At 40.8% G+C, this 22,851-nt stretch overlaps 1 protein-coding gene across 4 annotated transcripts in view; it reads right to left on the bottom strand.

Moving 5' to 3' along the window:
* LOC109952118 (myosin phosphatase Rho interacting protein) overlaps positions 1-22,851 on the bottom strand; it is a 49,830-nt gene that overhangs the window by 4,335 nt on the left and 22,644 nt on the right. For 2 of the 4 annotated variants that reach the window (XM_020586995.1, XM_020586996.1), the window contains exons 8-21: positions 21,210-21,336; positions 20,268-20,372; positions 17,643-17,699; positions 14,749-14,817; positions 14,556-14,645; positions 13,841-13,950; positions 12,956-13,505; positions 12,491-12,628; positions 7,974-10,547; positions 3,318-3,465; positions 3,063-3,180; positions 598-757; positions 320-433; positions 54-140 (exon numbers count right to left, since the gene is read on the bottom strand). In XM_020586995.1, coding sequence (XP_020442651.1) covers positions 54-140; positions 320-433; positions 598-757; positions 3,063-3,180; positions 3,318-3,465; positions 7,974-10,547; positions 12,491-12,628; positions 12,956-13,505; positions 13,841-13,950; positions 14,556-14,645; positions 14,749-14,817; positions 17,643-17,699; positions 20,268-20,372; positions 21,210-21,336 — 4,447 coding nt within the window. The remainder of the gene's footprint in view (positions 1-53; positions 141-319; positions 434-597; positions 758-3,062; positions 3,181-3,317; positions 3,466-7,973; positions 10,548-12,490; positions 12,629-12,955; positions 13,506-13,840; positions 13,951-14,555; positions 14,646-14,748; positions 14,818-17,642; positions 17,700-20,267; positions 20,373-21,209; positions 21,337-22,851) is intronic. The other 2 variants (XM_020586997.1, XM_020586998.1) reach the window with 2 other exon arrangements.

Consider the following 22,851-nt stretch of genomic DNA (forward strand, 5'->3'; position numbering starts at 1 on the left):
AACACACACACACACACACACACACACACACACACACACACACACACACATACTCTTTGGGCAGCTTGGAGCTCATCTTTCAGGGAGTTAATTTCCTGCTTCAGGTACTGGACCTCTGACTCTTTCACCCTCAGCATCACCTAGAAAACAAGAAATTGATAGAAGCCAGCTTTTACTTTCTGGTCATTAAGACTATTACAACTTGTCTGAAGAGCCTCAGCTGTTTTTTAAAGCCTCTGGTACAAATGTCCATTCAAAATATGCATTTTTCATATGATGCAATTTTATATTTTTCTGCTTCTCTTGAAGTGAACCTCACCTCTAACTCATAGAGTTCTTTCCCCTGCATTGTGGTGTTTGTCTGACCTACTCCGTCTTCTGATACCATGGAACGCATCTTTGTGATCTCTGCTGCCAGACGGTTGTTAAGCTCCTACAAATGCCAACAGAAGAGGCGTAGTACAGTTTAGATGACGGGCAGAGGTGCTTCCCTGCACACTGTGTCAACACCAGTCAAAAGAGTGTCCCTGGGTAAATATTTGTATACAGGTGAGTTGGGTGTACCATTAAGTGACAGGATTGTGTATGTGTCTGCACCTGGTTGTGTGCGTTGAGCTCCTGGTTCTCTCTCTGACACTGCCTGAGGGCCTGCCTCTCGGCCTCCAGCGCCTGGGCCAAGTGGGCGTTTTCCAAGCACTTTTGGGAATACTGCTCCGACAACACTTGGATCTCCCGCTGGAATGAGCAGAGCTCCTCCCTGAAACACAACACAATACTACACTGAGAGAAAATATAATGCCACTACTGTGGGTTCAGGGGTGCAAGTACAACTAGGCATTCAAGCTCTAGTCTGGTTTAATGAATTAACAAGTTGATTTACTGTCCTGATAAATCTGCGGCCAGAAGAAATTTGTCACGGTGTAATGAGGGACAGATATTTGGTGGAAAACACAGATCTGGAGCTGTGTCTGTAATTCCATGTTTGGCAGAGTTCTAAATACATACTTTACAATCCATTAAGGTTAATGTTGACAAGCTGTGGAGCAGGAGTTCTTTGTCCTCCCTCATTCAGAGTGACACAGCTTTGAGATCAGACAGTTTCAAGAAACTCTTCCTCTTTGATGGGAAAACAAAGGCAGTGAAAAGAAAAGGCTGAAAAAGGTGTTGGCTTAATGCAATTCAGTTTGATTTACAGTTAACACCTGTACTTCCACACATCACCATGTGAAGTGTTACAGCACACTGAGGCATTACATGCATGTCCCAGCAAGTCCTGAGTGACAGCTGCTTGGTCTGAAACCACTTAATCAGTACTTAGAGCAACTCAAACCCTCTTTAATCAAGCAGTTAGAATAGCCATGTAACAGTGTAGCCCAGCTGATACTGGATTTCTGACCAATATCTGAGCAGGTTGAAAATAGACAGTGTAATGTTGTCACTGAGTTACCTCAAACTAATCATTGGTATTTTTGTATTGAAGTGTCTTCTTACTACAATTATTACACAATTATTATACAATAATTATTAGTCTAATGAAACCAAGAGCATTTCTTTCAACCATAAAAAATTGGCCTCATTATTCACGCAGTGTAAACAATGTCAGGTCACTTAACTGCTTCATGGAGAGAAGGTGTGGCTTAAAGTGAAGAATGCCTTAAAGGCAGGTGTGCATAGTTATTAGGCAGCTTTTTGCTGCTGGGAAAATGAGGTGCAAGAGACCTAACAGATGAGAAAAAGGTAAAAATAACTGGCTTTCAGAGGAGGAATACAAAGCTCTTGAGTCCTGATCACCGCACAGTCAAGAGATATGTTAGGGTGAGCCTACAGGAAAGTAAAAATGTGTTGAAAAGAAAATATGCCAATGAACCACAAGAGACTAGAAGTATCCAGGAAACCTTTAGCCTCAAGTGCCATCATCTTCTGCAACTTCAACATTCCTGGACTCCGCAAAAGCACAAGGTGCAAAGATCTGCACATATTGCCATCGTCAGAAAGGCAGAAAATCAGCCTGCCTTGAATAAAAAACACAAGCAAACACATTAAGAATGGACAAAAATACACCTGAAGACAGATTTTTCAAAGGTTTTGTGGATGGATAAGATGAGAAGGATACTGGGTGGACCTGAAGGTGGGCCTGTGGCTGGATTGTCGATCAACATCACACAACTATTCAACTGAAGTGCCAGCAAGACAAGGGAGGGCTGATGATGGGGGCTGGTATTATTGACAGTGCACTGGCCTGACCATTTTGAGTGGAAAATAGGTTGAAAATGAATTCCAAACATTACTCCCAATTTCTGAATGCCACCTTCCTTAAGCAGTGGTGCCAGAAGAAGCCACCATCATTCAAAGGGTCCATGATACTACAGCAAGACAATGCTCCATCCCACACATCACCTGATCTGAACCCAACTGAAATGTGTGGGCCTCCCAAAAAGGGAGCCAAAGAAAGCAGTCAATATTTATGAACAGTGTGTGGGAACAAAGGTGGCTAACACTGGCAAATAAATGTACTTCCACGAGTAAACAAGCTTGTTTTTATTGTTGTTGTGAAACTACAAAATTTATTGCTTTATTTCATCATCTAACTCCATGAAGTCAACTTCTTTATTAGCTTAATACAGTCTAGCTCTGTTTGGGAGTGACTGTGTTAACACACCTTACCTACTTTGCAATACATGGTAGAATGCAAGTAACTTTAGAAAATGAACATTCAGCATTAAATCAACATTTATTTCTACATTTGTGGTAAAGTAGTTTAATGACTTTTCAAAGCACTGAACAGTAATAATTTTTCACAGGCCTCAGCTTCTTTCTGTTAGTTTGCCTTATACTCCTGATCAGTTCCATGCTCAAATGTACTACCAGTAAACTGGGCTGCTGTTGTTCTGTTCAATAATAATGAAGAGGAGGACTAGTGCTGAACAGATAATCATGATGCCAAAGTGTCTGAACAGCACTGAGTCAATGTATTATTCTGGTTGTACACCATAGGCCTCCAAGATGTGGATAAAAGGAACTACACTTCATGACATGTAATCAACAGAGTGAAAGGGACATACTCGTGCTGTCTGTTGATCTCCTCTATGTCTGCGTTCTCTGCGGTGTTGTTGGACTTGCGAGCCTTGTCCAGCTCCTTCTCCAGCTCTGTCCGGTGGGCATTTTTCATGGCTTCAATTGCTTAGAATCCAGACAAAAAGCTTTAATAACCATAATACATGCAGTCTTGTGAAAATCAAATCACATTTTGTAGCATTTAATATAAAGCGACTGTCTTCTGTTTAGTTAAAAGTGCTTTCATCTCTGACGGCATTTACCAGCGATGGTGGCTGCTGTCTCCTCTGCCAGCAGCCTCTCCTTCTCTTCCTGCAGGTTCTCCAGCTCTCTCTGGTGTTTCCTCAGCAGCTCGTCTATCACCTTCTGATGGGACTCCTCCATGGCAGCAAAGCCCCTCTCACAGGTGGCCTGTGACAAAGGTAAACATGGTGCAACTGTGAGATTATAGCTCACCTGGACAGACTAAAAGATTCTCCTGATCACATTAGCAGAGCAGGAGAGATACCTGAGCCCTACAATACAGAGTACAGCGGCTTCAAAAAGTATTCATACTACCCCATTTTTTGCACTTTGCATTGTGTTGTAGATTTCATTTTAAAAGTGCCATGTTTGTGCCATTAAAGCACATTTATAAACATTTTTGCAAATGTATTTAAAAAATCTAAACTTAAAACCTTTCAACTACCACAGTCAGCCGTCCAGATAAACAGTTACCGGGCAAGAAGGGCTGTGATCAGGTACATGACCAAGAACTACCAAGTCACTCTAACAGCTTCAGAGGTCCTGTGTAGAGATGGAGAACCTGTTGGAAGGACGACCATCTCAGCAGCTCTTCATCAAAACAGGCTTTTATGGTAGAGCGGCTAGTCAGAATCCACTTGGAGTCAAAAATCGTAAGAGCTGCTTGGAGTTTGTCAAACAGCATTTAAAGGAATGGGAGCCCGAGGGGAAAAAAAATTCTGGTCAGATGGGACAAAAGCTGAACTCTGTGGGCAGAACTCAATACTAAATCTGGTGAACACCACCCACTGCTCATCACTTGCTAGTACCATCCCTACAGTGAAGCACGGTGGTGCCAGCATCATGCTATGGGGGCTTCTCAGCAGCAGGGACAGGGAGACTGGTTAGAACAGAGGGAAGGATGAATGCAACCACATACAGAGAGGTTCCTGAAGAAAACCCGCTCCAGAGTGCAGAGACCTGATACTGGGGCGGCAGTTCACCTTCCAGCAGGATAATGGCCTGAAGCAAACAGCCAAAACAACAATGGGGTGGCTTCAGGACCAGTCTCTGACTGTTCCTGAGAGGCCCAGCCAAAGTCCAGACTCAAACCCCACAGTTCATCTGTGGACAGACCTGAAGATGGCCCTTCACACAGTGATCCCATCCAGTCTGATGGAACTTGAAAGGATCTGCCAGGAAGACCAGGCCAAGCTGCAGAAATCCATGTATGCATACAGCTTGTAAAGACTTACCCAGAAAGACTGAGGCTGTAACTAACTGTCAGAGGAGCTTCTACACAGTACTGAATTAAGGATCAGAATACTTTTGTGAATGAAAGATTTCAGTTTTTGTTTTTAATAAATTTGCTAATATTTCCAGAAACATGTTTTCACTTCGCTTATCATTATGGGTTACTGATCATAAATGGTAATTTTGGGCATTCAAAATCTTACTGTACAACACAAAGTGTGCAAAAACTGAAGAAATCTGAATATTTTTTTAAGTCACTGTAAGCCAGTTTAGATCATTATTATTTCCAGCAAGTAAGTTTCAAGCTACAGCTTGTTAGCTCTGAGCATGTTGAGCCTGTGTGAACAAAAAGGGTTAAGAGGAATGACAGGATACACAATATGCTGAATGAATATGAAGATGAAAAAGAAAGCTTATGTTGCCATTTCCTATCTCCAGTACAAAACCCACTCATGCTTATAAAATCCTTAATCCAAGATGACCTCATCTTATTGAATAGTGACTATCGACTGCAGCTATTGCAAAAAACCTAATCTGCATACAGGTCACATCTTTGATGGAATGCTGGGTTAAACTAATATACCACTGAATAGCTAGCTGGGTGCCTGAGACATTGGAGTCAAATATATTTTCAGCATAGGCAATTTGTAAGGGCAGCTTTTCAACCTAGCACCTTTGCAATGGTATGCAGAAAAGAGAGCAGAATAAACCTCATCAACACACTTTAAGAAAGAGCCATTATATTGCTATTATAGCTACAGTGCAAGTTTCCACAAGAAAGGATTTAGAGTGGCTTTTCCAATCATCTGACCTAAAATCTAGCCCTGCCATTCAATGCCACTAATCTGTGCACTCAGTCGATGGCTGTGCCCTGGCCTGTGTTTCCTCTCCTCCTCAGCCCAACAGGAAACATCGAGGTCCATTGTGTTTTCAAAGAAATAAAACCCCATGAGGGCTCAGATCCAAGAATCTACTGTGAGAGGGTAAAAAGTCTCCCCAATAAAGCCAATGTAAACTTCCTGCTCTGACATCAGACCGGGCAAAAGCTTTATTTGGAAGCATGTCAGGCTATATATCTTGTGTGTAAATATATCCAAGGTCATGGACTCTCTGCTCAGACATGCCAGATTAAGTTCGCGAAGACATAAGCCAATTATCTCAACATCCAATATGCCATTTAATACACTATTTAACAAATAAAGCTCACTTTTCTCTTATAAACTTATCAAGGTTTGGGTTATTCTCTCAATACCTTCCAAGCTGAACATTTTTTCCATTTCACTAGTGTCAAACCATGAAGCATCAAATTGCTGTTTAAGCTATATAGTAAGTTGAATTTTAAAAAATATTTTTCTTAACAAATCCCATGAAAAGACAAAAATCAATAATGGATGCATCCCACTTTCAAGTATTGTGTGTATTTTCAAAGCCAATACATCTTCCCTCTCTGCCACAGAGCTCCACTGGGTAGAAAAATTATTAAAAACACATCAGTGAGCCACACTGTTGCAGCAGGTGACAAAGAAATAAATAAATTAATTAAATCTTATAGTAAGGTGCTGTGCCACCAGCACAGCTTCAGTGCACCTCGACTCTCCAAGTCACTGAGCTCTACTGGAAGGATGAGCACCATTCTTCCAAAAGATATTCCCTCATTTGGTGTTTTGATGATGATGGCGGAGACACTGTCTAACACTTCGCTCCAAAATCTCCCATAGGTTTTCAACTGGATTGAGATCTGGTGTCTGTGAAGGCCACAGCGTATGATTCATGTCATATTCATCAAACTATTCAGTGACTTGTTGTGCCCTATGATGGGGTCATTGTCAACTTGGAAGAGACCGGTCAGTTATTCAGGTGTTTCCATTTGTCCATAAATATTGAGTAGTAACCAATGGGCTTAAGACTGAGTGCTATAGACAGATTAGGGAAGTCAGAAAGTATCGAGAGACAGTCTGAAGCATTGTTGATTTTGGTCTCTTAATGGGATTTGTTGAGAGAAGTATAGAATAACACCAGCATTACCTCTTGAATGCACAAAGGTTGATAATACATTAATAAATTAGAGATTCAGTTCTCTCAAATAATAAGAAAAACGTTTCTCACATACCCCTTATTGTGACCAGCCATGCAGACAGTTTGATTTACAGAGGTTTTGACATATGCATAGCTCAAACTTTTGCAATTACCCGAATAAAACAGTGAATAGGCTTTCATTTGTGATACATGAAGCACTGAAAATTTTAAGTAGAAAACAGCTGCTTGTTTTCCCACCAACAATGTTACTGAGAATGTTTTATCAAAAGTAAAAAAAAAATGCTGTAAACTGTCTACAGTGTACACCATTATGTTTTGGATCATAGTAAATAAACAGGATATTGTTTTTGGAAAGAGACATTTCTGTAGAGTTTCTATTAAAAACCATTACTCTGTGCTTTGACAACACCAGCAAAATTCCTTTCACCTCCACTGCACTGGGAGAAACCTCAATAAATTAAACCAACCGTGCTTGACCAAATACCATGTATTTTTGTTAGTTGGGTGAACTGACCCTTTATTGTGACAAGAAATATGAATGTTTTAGCTTGAAAGACTAACCCTGACTTTGTGAATAGTAGTTTGACAAAAATAGTCTGACTCAAGGTCTGCTTACTAGCTTTTTCCACAACTGCATCTCATTTCCTTGATCAGCAAAGTTATTAGCTCAGTTGCCACAGAGATGTCCTGTACATGACCACTTCCTGTGATCGAAGTTTGATACACAGGTCATATGATGCAACTGAGTCAACAACGTGAGATGGCTTTGAAGCCTCTAGAAAAAGCTACTAAGAAGCTGAGTTAAACTCACTTAATTTAAATGTTACACCACCAAATGATATTCAGAGAAAGTAGGGGATTATAACTGAACTGTTAGTAGAAACAGAAAAGGGAACAAAGATCAGAATCTTACAAATTATTAGCATAGCCACAAAATGATAATTGGCTATGTGAATTCTGATTATTCATTAATGCTAAAAAAAAAAAAAGGGTCAATTCTTTGAACTTGCTGCGTAGCTGAGCCAAAATTAATAAGCACATTGAACTATCAACAGAGGAACTCATTTCATAGCAAAGTAGGATAATATGATGTGGAGCTAGCTTCTGTTCACTATGGCTAATAAAATGTATCGGTAACTAGAAGGTCTACATGTGGTACTGATGAAGCCTCAACAAAATGGGTTCCTCGGTACACAACTACTGCATCAATGATCACACAAACCTAATGGTAGTTTACAGTACATGCAACATAGAAGAAAAGTGATTTACAGAACAAAGAGCGAAAGTAGGGTGAGCTAGGTTAGTTAGGGTAGTAGGAGCTGGGGAAGGAAGGGGGGTCTGGGAATGCCACAGAGGAACACAAGGCATCACAGATGGAGGACGGCAAGGACAGGGAGCACTTCCACCTTCAGGTTTTCCAGGTCTTTCTCATATTTCAGCCGTAGAGTTGTAATGTCACCCTGCTCTTCGCGTCGTCTCATCTCTTCGGTCATGACTGATACTTGGGTCACGAGCTCTTGAATGCGCTCCTTCAGGGTTAGGGTTTGGGCCAAGGTGTGATGTGACGTGCTGCTCTGATCTGTTGAAACCCTGTCTGGGTTTACCGGATTCATCATGCTTCTCAGATCTTCCATTTCCCTTTCAAACTGCTCCAGTAGGGTTTTCCTTTCCATTTCATGCTTCTTTTTGAGGTTCTGCATGCAGTTTGTCAATGAGTCAATCTCTTTCACATTTTCTTCTGAGCGGAGACGCAGTGTCTCACTGGCCTTTGCAATTTCCTGCCTCAACTTTTCAGCTTCCCGTTCGTAGCCATCTTTGACCTCTCGTAGCTCCTTCCTATGGCATGCTATCATGTCATGAAGCTCAATGGTTTTATCCAGTGAGTCAATGGGCGCCCCTTCAATCTGGATCAAAGTCTGTGGCCCTGTAGCGGTTTTCAAAGAAGCCTCATATAGCTGACTCTGAAGCTCCGCTAATCTATACTGGAGATCAGTGGCAATTTCTCTTAATTTAGGACAATTTGGACAGTCTGAACTACCAATCTGAATGTTTATCTGCTTTTGCTTGAGCTCTTTCTCATGTTGGACCTTTAGCCTAATGATCACATAAGACATGTACGCTTCTTTGAGAGCTTCAAGCAGATATTCAGACTCTTTCTGTTTATGATCATGCTCATGATGAAAGCTTGCTAGAGCCAAAGACAGAAGCTTGTCATCTTTGTCCAGTTTCACACTGGACGCAATCTGCTTCAGACCATTTGACTTTGCCTTCAAGGTCTCTGTTAGCTTTTTAAGAATTAGAGCATTTGTGTCATTATTAAGCCAGCTATACATGGATTCAAAATTTGTCTCTGTCACTTCTTCACTCTCAATTTTTGTTTGTGGACATATCCTACCAATCAAGAGCATCAAGTGCTTCTGTGCCATCATTTGTTCTGCCACCTTTCTCCCACAGATATGTCTGTTTTCTTCTGGTTTTGCTTCAGTGGTTCCCAACAGCTGGCTCCAAAACTCTCCCTCAACTACCAAACTCTTGTCTTGTTGACTCACACACTGTGACTCTTCTTTCCAAGAATCAAATAAAGTGCTTTTTAAATCACTGAGCATTCTCTTTACATTAACATCTATCTTTGCCAACATCTCTACAACCTGATCAATTGCCTCAGACTTCAACTCAATCTCTTTTATTACTTGCGTTACAAGTCCTTTTTCATCAACCTGCTTCTCTCCTGACTCAACACTCTCACTACCTGTAATCAATTCTAACTTCTCTTGTAGCTTTTTTACTTTGTTTTCTGCTTCAGTTAGCTTCTCTCTACTGACTTTTTCAGATTCCCGGTTCAGTGTGATTAATTCGCAATTCCTCGCTTCCAGTTCTATACGGCGCTGTTCTGCAGAGTGAAGGTTTGTCTCCGTCTCAAGTAACTTTGCTTGTGAGGCTTCCAGTAGCACTTTGAGTTGCTCTTTCTCTGGGTGTAACTCCTCATCCTCATAATCTGTCTGAAAGCCCAGACCTTTCAGCGTGGCCTCTTTCAACTGCAGCTTCTTTTCAGTATCTTTAAGCGTGTTGCCAAGCTCCTCCAACATAACCAGAGCTTCATGGAGCCTCAAGGATTTCTCATTCAGCTCCCTCTCATAATACTCCCTGTCTATGGCAGTAGCTTGGTTTTCAGCCAGTTCTGCCTTCAGTCTTTTCAGCTCTTCAACAACCAGATGATGCTGACTGCTCCCCTGCTGGCTGATGAGCTCGGCTTTCAGTCTGTCTATTTCTCTGTCAGCCTCAGTCAATTGGTTCACTATCTCCTGACATCGTCGTTTCAATGACCCATTTTCATTTGTTAAAAGTTCAACCCTCTGAGAGAGCATTGCAATTGTCACCTCATTTGTCTCTGAATGATTTTCAATTTTTGAGAGGGGGCTGTAGAGGCTTTTTTGTTTCTGAACCTTCCCCACCAAATCTTCCATAGTTAGGAGACGGGCTTCATAATCACGGATGCTTTCTCCTGCCCTGGCTAAACTCTTTTTTATTGTTTCATTTTCTATCTCCTGTTGGTCCTTCCAAGTTTCCAAGAGCTTCTTAAGTTGATACTTCTCTGTTGTCTCTTGATTACAACTATGGGATTTCAAAGGTTTCCCCAGCTCTGTTAAAGTAAGAGGTTCAGTAGTTATTAAGTCTTTTAGTTCTTGAATTGCCTCTTTGCTGTCCTGGAGCAAGAAGCTAACTGTTTGTTGGACAGATTCAGGAGAAGGGACTTCCAGAATAGATTGTTTTGGGGGTTCAGAAAAGTAAGATTCCATGGGCAGGTGAGAAAGTGAGAGGCCAAGCTGTGCCTGCATACTGCGCTTTTTCAGCTCTTGCAGCTTTAGGAGCTCTTTGGTCTCCTGGTACTTCTTTGTTAAACTCTGTGCCTGAGAACTAACCAGTTCGGGCCTCTTCGTCTGGGGCGTCACATCAGCCTCCAGACCCAAAGGGTGCTCCAGCTTGGAAAAGGGGACCAAACAGTTGGTTAACACACAGCAGGGGAGACACAAAGCTTGCTAATAATTCTCAGGGTTATCTACCAATCATTTCCCTCTAATTTATATTAAAAATACCATTACAACTAGCATTCCCAACATGATAATCCCAAATAATGTAAACAAAACAGTGATTGTAAACATATTCAAAGTTCCCTTAGATTTAATGGTGTAAACTAAAAGCAAAGGAAAGATTTAATGGCTGGGGTTAGTTAATCACAACAGAGCATGCACATTAAATGATTAAAAGTTACTTCATGTAGTAAGTAATGCAATATTAGTTTCAGCTGGATGGTTTACTCAAGGATGGAAGGCACACCAGGTCCTACAAACACATTTCTGTAGTTCTCTGGTCCAATCTCATGTCTTGCACCAAAGCAATTCTTTTCTGAGTGAAAATAGTGAATTGTATTACTCAACTTAAGTCTAATGTTCAAGTGTATTTTCAGATTTTCTCTATAGTTCATTGCAAGTCACTGATATACTGTACTTCTAAAACATAAAGCTGCACAAATACTGCATAATGTATATCCTAACAATCACAGTGATGCCTAAAGTTAACTCAAACAAAAACAAGCTAAAAACTATTCATTCAGCCCCACTCTGGCAAATCCATCCATACATGACACACAAGCACAGAAATTAATCCAACATCATACATTTACCTATACATAGCTATAAATGACATTTGTTAACAGAATAACTGATAGATGGTCTGTATAGCAGTTAATAGAAGATGAGAATCTGGCATCCATGCAAATTAGACAACAAGGCAAGAGGTTATTACTCATACATGTTCAGTCAAACATTTCAACAAGTAAAACTATTATGCCAATGGCTACAAAGGACATCATCATTCTAAATGACAATTTAAGAAGAATTAAGAAGAAAGTAAATAGCTATTTTAGTGAACTGCTAGAAGGCTCTAACTGAAAATTAGTCAGGAAGCTAAAACAAACAAAAAAGATATTTGAAATTGACATAATGGTTCTTTTAAAAGAAAAGGTAAACCTTAAAACATAAAATTGAAAATAAAAACTTTCAAAACAATTTTTCAAATTTTAATAAAAAATAAATTTGAATTCCCTTTATTTTAGCCACTTTAACTGTATGTAAATAAGGAAGCATAGACATCACATCAGAAAATGAGTATGTCAGTTGAAAATAGATGCACGTGAGAAAAATTTTAACACATTAAACTTTTCAGGGTATTTTCCAGTGATACTGCCATTTTGTTTTCCATCTTCTTGTTCAGCTTTTCAGATTCATTCATTTTCCTTATTTATCTCATAAAAAGGCAAAAAATGAACAGCATACTGAATGGTCAGAATTTGATTCTGATATTCTAACTTAAATGTCCATTTTGAAAGTGCCTTTTAATAAATACAGTTTGTCATTTTAATTTCATTATAACCTTTTCTATTTTCCTATTCCTTTTGCATTCTGTTGTAGCCTGAGTGGCTAGCTAAAAGCTAAGTCATTTACAATTTTTTCTTTTAGAGTGAAATTATCCTCCAAAAGTCACATTACCAACCACTAAATTGCTGTTCATAGTCAACGCGACGCTCAAGTAACTACTACCATGAGTCCAGACATTGTACAGATCTATAACACAGAGAGAAGACATTCACTAGTAGAAGCCAATTTAGTAATAAGATCTGTTTTTCTCATGCAATGACCTCATGCAAGGCACATATCTGTAGCAACTTTGATGCTTCAGTGTCAGTTTGTTTCATGCTTTTATTTACAATAAAATACAACATGCAAAGAATGTTACAACATGAAGGGGAAAATACTGCTCAATTACAAATATACGCATGAAATCTACTACAGAACTTCCCATCATAGCAGAGGAACATACAATACAATGCGGCTGCTCACTGAACACAACGAGACCAATAACTCACCGGAGAGATGTACCCTGTGCGGATGTCCTGCTCTCTCTCCAGAGCTGTTCTCAGCTGGAGCTCCAGCTCCTGCTTGTGTTTGCCGGAGTCCAGAAGCTGCTGGTGACAGCTCTCTAACTGCGCCTTGAGGTCTTCTATCTGCAGGGGCAGCATGGACAATTCTGATTAGCTAATAAAGGATGTGTTTAAATATAACAATGTAGTTGATTTTTATGGTATCCACGATATCCACACTCTGGGCTTTGAGAAACTGTGACATCACATTTTTCTGACTTTTTATTGTACACAAAATTTATCAATGAATAAAGTAAATAATCTGTAGATTGAAGATACAAATAACTGTTAGTTGTAGCCCTGAATCTGAGAGAACTGTAGGATGGTGTTAAGATGGTGAGCACAGACTTCTGCTTCCACCTAGGATCTAAAGAGTTACAATTCTTCCCTACATATAATAGATAAACATACCCCTTGCTTGTAATTTTCCAACAGCCGCTCCAGCTCTGCAGTCTCCATAGACTGCACTGTGGTGGGCAGAGGCACCCTCCTCTCCTCCCGTATAGGTGTTTCTTCCACCTGTCGCCAGTGTTGTTCAATCACCTCCTCCACCTTCTGCCGTCTCTCCAGAGCCGTGGAACCTAATGAATCTGTGTGTACAACTCCGTCTGCTCTGTCATAGTCTGTCCTCACTCCTGTATGCTCTGCCGATGAGCTAGTGACAGTCTCATACCTCTTTCGCCTCTCCTCTCTCCTCCGGCTCCTCTCGAGCTCTCCCAAGTCTTCCTGGAGGCTCTTGGCCTCTTGTGCCCTCTGCTGAGCCAGAGCCTGAGCGATGGGTCTGAACTCTGCCCAGTCGAATGTCTTAGACCGGCCTTCCCGTCTACGTTCACGTGCCCGGCTCTTAATGATGCCTGTATTGGATTCTCTCTCCACACATGAGGGTTCAGAAGAGTCCTGGGTGACATCTGGTCTAACAAGACCCTCCAAAGGAGAGAAGGAGCCATGGTCCTCATGTGAACTGGAAGGCAGAGAAAAAGGTCGGCAACTAAGTTTTAGTTTCAAAGTGCTGATTTTCCATGTTTAAAATGATACAATTAAATCTCAGAATCCAAGCCCCCAGTGTCCACCGGATACAGCTCCATCACAGTTGTCAGAAATGTGTATAATTTGAGCTTGCCAACTTGTTTCTGAGGCCTGAAATTGAATTTTTTTTGTTGTTTGGCTGTTTTTTTGCTTGTAGATGTGACAGAACAGCAACGGTCATATCATGTTACCAGTTTAAACCATCAGCTGAGTTATACTGTAGATCATTACTGCAAATATATGTAATACTATTGAAGTGACTGTATTGACCTTGCCACATCAGGGGCAGTGGAGGGTCTGACGTTCTTCATCACTGCCTGGATCCAGTTCCTGCGTATACCTGCTGTCATGGCCGACAAGGTATGCACTCCCTCCTGTGTCTAAACATGTAAAAATACAATGAGATGTCAACTGTGCCACAAAGAAAAATATAAACCCTGTATGTATTGCAATACAACAGCTCTGTAATTAAAAATTCATTTTAAAAGTTTTGTTTTTGTTTAGCCTTTGGCTTGGGTGTTATGGCAGTGTGTACCATAAGATGATATAAACTGTATGGCAATATCTGTGATGGTAGATACATTTATGCAGTGTATGCAGCTATGCCTTTGATACTTTTGGACGCTTTAGGCCATTGTAGTACTGCTGTAGGACATACTGAACCTTTATTTGATATTTGTATTAATATGATGATGTGCCTTGTTTGTCAGCTGACGGTGAAACCCAAACTACAGCTAACAAAATGACTACACTGTTTCCTCTGTGACAATATGCCAGCAGCAATTAAACCATGACATTTTCACAGTGTATTTATTAGAAGACTACTGTGTTAGACAATACTACAATGTATAAAAAGCTTTTACTTGAAAACATCACGGCTATGCGGGTATAGATATAATATTGTCCTAAACTAATATAAATCCCCAAATAAATGAACATACAGAGTAAAAACATTTCTCCTTCATGACAAGGGAAGACCTCTTACATGGATTTGGAAACCATAATTGCGTTGGGCCTGGTATTCAGTTACATTGTAGCAGGTAGACAGGTCGATCTCACCATCCAAGTCAGAGGCCTGAAGTAACACAAGGATCACAAACATGAAATACTGCATCACTGAGTACTATTCAATATAAAAAAAATATGCAATGATATAGAAATAAAACCAGTAACCTCACCTCCTCTGCAATGGAATCCTTGTAGTATCTCAGGCTGTGATCCGTCAAAACAAACCAGTATTTCTTCCACTGCAACATGGAAATGCAAAAACACAGAATGGGCTATAAAGCAGCCACTCACAACTACACAGCATGTTAAAGATGTGTGGTAGTTGCCACATACTGTAAGAGACATCCAGTCAGTCAGAGAAACTGGCTCTACGTGGCAGCAAAGTTTGCCTGTCTGTATATAATATAGATGTGTTTTGGAGCCTGCAGACTCCACCCTTGTCTTTTAGGTCCATTGAAGATATAAGATCAAAGTCTGGCCACACCTCTGTAAAGGCCATAGACATTCAGGAGTGCTTTAGGTGGACAGTTCAGATGCTGTTTGAACTGGCTTCTGACTCTCTTTTTGGTGACTCCAACACTCCTTTAATAGGTGCTTTTAGTGTGAAACTGTACTATCATATGTTTATTTTAGAGATGCACCGATTGCAATTTCCTTTCTATCCAAGAACTGCCAACTGGCCCAGCCAGACTCTGGACCTGAACCCATTAGAATATCTCTGGAGTGACCTGAAAATGGCTGTGCGCAAATGATCCCCATCCAACCTGGTTTACCTGGAACAATTCTGCCAAGATGAACAGAAGAAAATTCCAATAGAAAGGTGTTAAGCTTGCAGCTCCATTCTCAAGAAGACTTGAGGCTGTCATTGCTGCCAAAGGTGCTTTTCTGAATACTTATGTAAATGGTATATTTCAGTCTTTCATTTTTAATACATTTTCAAAACACCTGAAAAACATTTCACTATCATTGTGGAGTACTGTGTGTAGATTGATGAGGACATTTTTTTTTTAAATGAATCAATTTAAAGGCGAGTCTGAAAGATAACAAAATATGGAAAACTTGAAAGGGTCTGAAAATTTTCCATACCAACTGTACACATACAGTCAGGGACAAAATGATTTGAACCCCAGCTGATTTTGTAAGTTTGCCCACTAACAAAGAAATGATCAGTCTACAATTTCAATGGTAGGTTTATGTGAACAGTGAGAGACACAACAATAACAAAAAAAAAAATCCAGAAAAATGCATTACAAAAAAAGTTATAAAGTAATTTGCATTTTCATGAATGAAATAAGTATTTGATCCCTTTGCAAAATGTGCTTTAGTCTTTGGCGGCAAAACCTTTGTTGGCAATCTCAGAGGTCAGACATTTCTTGTAGTTGGCCACAAGGTTTGCACACATCTCAGGGGGGATTTTGACCCACTCCTCTTTGCAGATCCTCTCCAAGTCATTAATGTTTCGTGGCTGATGTTTGGCAACTCGAACCTTCAGCTCCCTCCACAGATTTTCTATGGGATTAAGGTCTGGAGACTGACGAGGCCACTCCATGACCTTAATATACTTCTTCTTGAGCCAATCCTTTGTTGCCTTGGCCGTGTGTTTTGGATCATTGTCATGCTGGAATACCCAACCATGACCCATTTTCAATGCCCTGACTGAGGGAAGGAGGTTCTCACCCAAGATTTGACGGTACATGGCCCCATCCATCCTCCCTTTGATGCGGTGCAATTGTCCTGTCCCCTTGGCAGAAAAACACCCCCAAAGCATAATGTTTCCACCTCCATATTTGACGGTGGGGACAAACACGGCGTGTTGAGTTAATGCCAAAGAGCTCGATTTTGGTCTCATCTGACCACAACACTTTCACAACATGACCCATGTGGCCCTTGGACCCAAAAAGAACAATTTTACTCTCATCAGTCCACAAAATGTTCCTCCATTTCTCTTTAGGCCAGTTGATGTGTTCTTTGGCAAATTGTAACCTCTTCTGCACGTGCCATTTTTTTAACAGAGGGACTTTGCGGGGGATTCTTGAAAATAGATTAGCTTCACACAGACGGCTTCTAACTGTCACAGTACTTACAGGTAACTCCAGACTGTCTTTGATCATCCTGGAGCTGATCATTGGGCTTGGCGATGGTCTTGTAGCCCATTCCAGCCTTGTGTAGGTCCACAATCTTGTCCCTGACATCCTTGGAAAGCTCTTTGGTCTTGGCCATGGTGAAGAGTTTGGAATCTGGATTGATTGATTGCTTCTGTGGACAGGTCTCTTTTATACAGGTAACGAGCTGAGAGGGCTCCCAATGTCAGCTCGATCAAATACTTATTTCATTCATGCAAATGCAAATTACTTTATAACTTCTTTTGTAATGCATTTTTCTGGATTTTTTTGTTGTTATTGTTGTGTCTCACTGTTCAAATAAACCTACCATTGAAATTGTAGACTGATCATTTCTTTGTTAGTGGGCAAACTTACAAAATCAGCTGGAGTTCAAATCATTTTTTCCCTGAATGTATATTTCATGCATAGCCAGTAATACCCTCATTGTGCACTATGTGCAATTTCAACATGGGTTACCCTTATCCAAGGTGTTTCTGTAGGCTCCTCTGTGAGCTGCTTCCAACACGTGAGTAAACACATGCTCAGTATAGATGTGTGAAAGGCTCGCACAAATGCACATTAGATGCTACACACTGCACGTTATGCTCTCAGTCTGTGCCACTGTGTGCACAACGTGGACCATCATGCATGTAAATATGACTGGCTCAGAATCGGATATCTTAGAGTGACTGGCCGGTCACCGGTCATGGCTGATCAAGCTAAAACCAGCCAATTCCAATCTCCAGGCGATCAATCGGTGCATCTCTAGTTTATTTCCTCCTCTATGTCAATCTGTGTAGATGATTCAAAGATTGTGCAGAATGACCTTTTCCTTAAAACTCAAAATGTTTTTGCTTAAATGACAAAATAAATATTTGACTGTATTCATCAAATTCTCATTTAGAGTCATCTGACTGGTTCTCACACACAAACACACACAGAAGGTCACCACTTAATAGTACCTGGCCTTGCTCATCCAGCTTCACCATCCAACCCTTCTTGAAATTCAGTAAATCCGGCTTGAAAAAAAAAAAAGATAAAGATATTGAAAAATTTCCTGTTTGAAATAGGGTGTCAAAAGCTCAACATAGAAAATGACTTAAATACAAATACAAACAAGGTCATTTTTCAGTCTGAAAGCAATGCAGTAGATTGCCACCACTTATCCTTAAAATTGTACAATAAAGCAGACTAAATTTTCACCCAAAATGTGGCCAGACAGTAGCCAGGCATTCCTAATGACACTGGCAATGTGTCAAATTTGAGTACAAAATCACACTGTCATTATTCAAAAATCAAGAGTAGCAAAAACACGTGCCCACTCATTCAGTTGATGAGAGAAGCTGACCCTACCAGTGGATGGAACTAATTAAAGGCTGAGGATGCAAGATTATTTGAAAGTTGACCACTGGTTGGGGGGCAACTTCTGCCAGATGTGCTGTTGTTCTGTGCTAATCCAGCTGAGGATGCAGAGGCTAGTGCCCAGAGCTGCTGTAGTCTGCTGTGATTCACACAGTGGGAGAACCACTACTATACACAGACACACACACACACACGTGAAGAGTGACTTCAGGAAGCAGTGGTAAGATGTGATATGCACGTACTCGTGCGTGCGCACACACCTGTCAATTTAACTGGTATGAAATAACACACATGGCATAGAATGCTTGCAGTGAATCCACTCAGCGGGTAAGATCTGCACACAGAGGGAGCAGAACAAGGAGTATAACCTGGAGAGGAGACGACACTGCAGGTTTGGCTTATAACATTCACACCCTCGCACTGCCACACCAAGGCCAAAAAAGGCAATTTTAACCACAACAGAAATCATGCACAGATGTCAGGCCTTCTCACACCGAATTTGAACCAGGATAACTAACAGTCCTACAATCTAAGAGCGTTAAGAAATGTTCCTCACTGAAAGGTCAAAGGTCAGAACTGGAGGTTTAAATGTTTATTTAGTAGTTCTCCCAGTAAACCCCAGGAAAAAGTGCTTTCAAAAGCTTTATGCAACACAAGTGGTATGCTGTAGTTGGGTGCATTCCACAGAGACCTTTCTCAGTGTTGAACTCTCCTCTAACTCCTCCTAGCTCTCTGTTACCTAACTGAATCTCAGACACAACAACAACCCAGCAACCTCTCTCCACTTGGCTGAAGTCTTGGCACTGATGCTGCCCCTGCAGCTTAGCAGGAACAGGAGAGGCTTGGTCTCTGACACCAGAGACACACTGAAACACAATGGCCTTCAAGAGTGTTAGTTAATGCCAGAACTGTCAGATTGAATTTTAACTAAACTTGATCACCAGCTGATTGAATCTCCTGTGCCTCAGGCCCCAGGATCCTTCTCTCTCATTATTTTGTTTGTCTGATGTGAAGACTGTGTCCTGGTTTCAGGTGTAGAGCTGAAATGAATCAATTAACTGTCTTACAGAAAATTTACTAAATATCAGTTACCCACGAAAGAAAGTCGAGCTTTTAGCATCTAGTGATTCTGATATATCTAAAAGCAAAAACAGAGCTAACAGGAGAATGAATATCAGATTTCCATTTGTCAAGCGTCAGAAATGTGACTAAGTATCAGGGGTGTGCGATATTGACAAACAATTGGTATCTGGATATTTCTGGGAATTTTGCTGATCACACAGACAATATTTTGCATCTAAAATGCATCAAAAATGTGTTAACATCTCATATTGTATTTAGTTGCTCTTGTTAATAGTAGGGCTGTACTCGACTAAGGATTTTGTCAGTCAACTACCAGTCAGCTCTTCAGTGTGACTGTATGTTCTTTTTCTTTCTTTTTTAAATTATATGTATAGAGCCTAGACTGCCAGAAAATCAACCAGCATGAATTTCAGTGATGATGATGATGATGATGATGATGATGATTTCAACCATATTAATATTGGTATTTAAATGCAAAAGAGTGACAGGAACATATTTCTGAGGATTTAAAAATCAATTGTGAAATATTTAAACTGACAATATATGATGCCGGGCTGCCATATGGATTTGTAAGAATGAGACAGGCAACACAACTGTATTTCTGTTGAAACAATGCTTATAGGCTGGTTTTTCTTCTGGGACTAGGTTATAGCCTAGTTTACCAACAAATTTAGGCCTCTCCTGTCAATTACCCACAGCGCATGTTGTTACTGTGCAGTTGATGTGTGCCATGTTGCACTGCCAACAATTCTTATTTAATTCAATTCATCCATCCATTCCATGCATCCTGACGAGGGTTGCAGGGAGGCTGGAGCCAATCCCAGCTGACAGTGGGGGAGAGGCGGGGTACACCCTTGACACATCGCTAGTCTTAATTCCATTCAATTCAATTTTATTTGTCTGTTTTGTCCCTAGTAGCCCAAAAACTGTCTGATGTAGCTTGTACATGAGAGACAGGAGAGCCTACCTCTCCTTTAGACTTACTCACACACACACACACACAAAACACCTTGGGCTAAACATCAATGGCTGACTCTGGGTTTCTTTACAAAATTAGCAATATTGTGTTACACATGTAAATTGCCCAAAGCAGCTTCCAGGACTTCCATTACTATAAACATGATGCACACAAACACACTCACTGTCATTATGGACTCCGTGGTCCTTCTATCCAGGGACTTCGCTCTCCTCAGAGGGGGCAGTGTAGAGGGGAAATCCATTCCCTGGTCCCCGTCACGCCTCTGTTCCTAAACAACACACACATAAACCCACCTAAGGCTTTCAACATTGTTTTTACTCCTAGGTAAAGCAAATTAACTCTGACTGTTATAGTTAAATATACAGCATTTTAAACAACAAAACATAAAACACCAGCTCCTTTCATGTATGCCAGAGTCAACATATGAAATACAATAATCAAAGGCCATTTATAATGCATTATGCAATTTGGTCTGTTATTAATGTGCTGTGGAGAAATGTCATGACAACTGCTCATTTTTTGAAAAACACACATACAGAGTCAGTGATAGCATGAGGCCAAAGCTGCCAGTTCTAAACCTGTGTGTTGTTTAAAATAGTCAAAATAGTACAAAATAAGAATAGTACAAAAGAATACACGTTTGACAGTGTCTGAATCCAATGGTATGTGTTACTGTGTTGAGTCTCTGTGTTCCTAAAGTCAGATTAAGGGCCGTTCTATCCGAGCACAGAGGGCCAGGGTGGGAAAGAGAACCATAATCACTTGGGGAATCCCACCACAGAATGGAAACTGGAAATGAATACAGTACACAGTTCTGACCCCTGACCTACAACCAAAACAAAGACAGGACAGAGAGAGGGAGAGATGAAGGGAAGAGGGTGAGGGTGAAGGGAAAAGACAGAGGAGGAATGGGGGAGGCACTGGGAGAGAGGAATACAAAAGCAAAACCCACGCTGATAGGTCCAGCGCTGCGCTCACATCTGTTCTGTGATGTTTAAAAACCCTGTTTACAGGTCTCTCCATATCTATTGTACAGCTGTACAATGTCGGTACTGTTGGCCTGAAGGTACAATGTCACATTCATGTGCAAACACAGCAGCATTACCTCTCTGTGGAAGCGTCTGTGCTCGCTTCGGCCCTGTCTGGCTCCGCTCCTTCCTGACTCTTCCACCTCCATTTTCTCTGGATTCTCCAGCTCCAAGGCCTCCAACTTCTCAATCACACCGGAGCGACTGCATTATCAGCACACAAACATGCACACACAGTTAAGGTAAATGTATAATCCTGTCAGTATTCCTTCCACAGTACTCTGTTCTACATTGCTATATCTTCCCTGGATCTGTGAGGAATAGTACAAGCAGAGCAGGCACAGTGAGCTGTAGATACTGCACTTTCTGGCAACTAGTACACTTTAACATAGACTCAAAAAAACAACAAAAACAACTTCTAGCTGTGCTGTGGTTTTAGTTATTCAAGGCTCAGCTTGGCTCAAGTATCCCCACCATTATTGAATAATAGCAACAATTTACTCGCTGTACCAACTGCCAGCTGTCAAAGGAGTTAACTTCAGGCAAGACACCCTGGAGGAATCAAAGCCTGTTTTACTTGTGAAGTCAAGGGTGAGTTCATCAGCTGAATCAACAAGGTGACTAAAATGCCAAGGTTAAGAACCACAACATTATGCAATGTGGTGAAACTGTGCGGTCACCCGTTCATAAAGTTGATGACATTCAAATGATTGGCATTAGAGCTATGTATGCTAAATTAAACATTTCTGAAAACATTTCTGCTTCTGGAAGATCTGAACGTTTAAAAACACTGCACCACAGATGGGAAAAGAAAAACAAACAGCCCACACTCAGCAGCGTCCATCTGCAACCTTCCTCAGTCTGTGACACAGTACACCACCAACGCTAACATGTTCCCACACAGACCACTGTTAAATAAAAGAGGAATCAGCATTAGAACAAGGAAGAAGGTGAGAAGTAGTAGGAAATATTACATTACTCTTGTCTAAATGTTACCTTTTCTTAGGGTCTTTTCAGGCAGGGTTGCCATCTTTAAAAGGAAAAGGACAAGGGAGGCCACGGTATCAACTTTTTTTTTTTTATCAGAAGCTCAAATCAAACTGTCAGACCACAGATCTGACAGGGTCTACTCACAGACCTGCTAAGTGAAGTTTTGTTCCAACTGACCATTGGGGAACTCTTCCCCTCTCTCACTGTTTTTCCATCTGGAAGTAAAATACACACTAGGTCTGAATTGTAAGTGATATCTGAAGCAGCCTTATAAGCAAAAAAAGTGCATGACTATGGTAGACCATAAAGGGTCATTTAAACCTTTTTCAGACATGGAACATTGCTGGCATCATACAGTGGGTACAGAAAGTATTCAGACCCCCTTAAATTTTTCACTCTTTGTTATATTGCAGCCATATGCTAAAATCATTTTTTCCTCATTAATGTACACACAGCACCCCATATTGACAGAAAACACAGAATTTTTGACATTTTTGCAGATTTATTAAAAAAAGATAAATTGAAATATCACATGGTCATAAGTATTCAGACCCTTTGCTGTGACACTCATATATTTAACTTAGGTGCTGTCCATTTCTTCTGATCATCCCTGAGATGGTTCTACACCTTCATTTGAGTCCAGCTGTGTTTGATTATACTGATTGGACGTGATTAGGAAAAGCCACACACCTGTCTATATAAGACCCTACAGCTCACAGTGCATGTCAG

This window comes from Monopterus albus, unplaced genomic scaffold, assembly GCF_001952655.1.
Source record: "Monopterus albus unplaced genomic scaffold, M_albus_1.0 scaffold434.1, whole genome shotgun sequence".
NCBI lineage: Eukaryota > Metazoa > Chordata > Actinopteri > Synbranchiformes > Synbranchidae > Monopterus > Monopterus albus.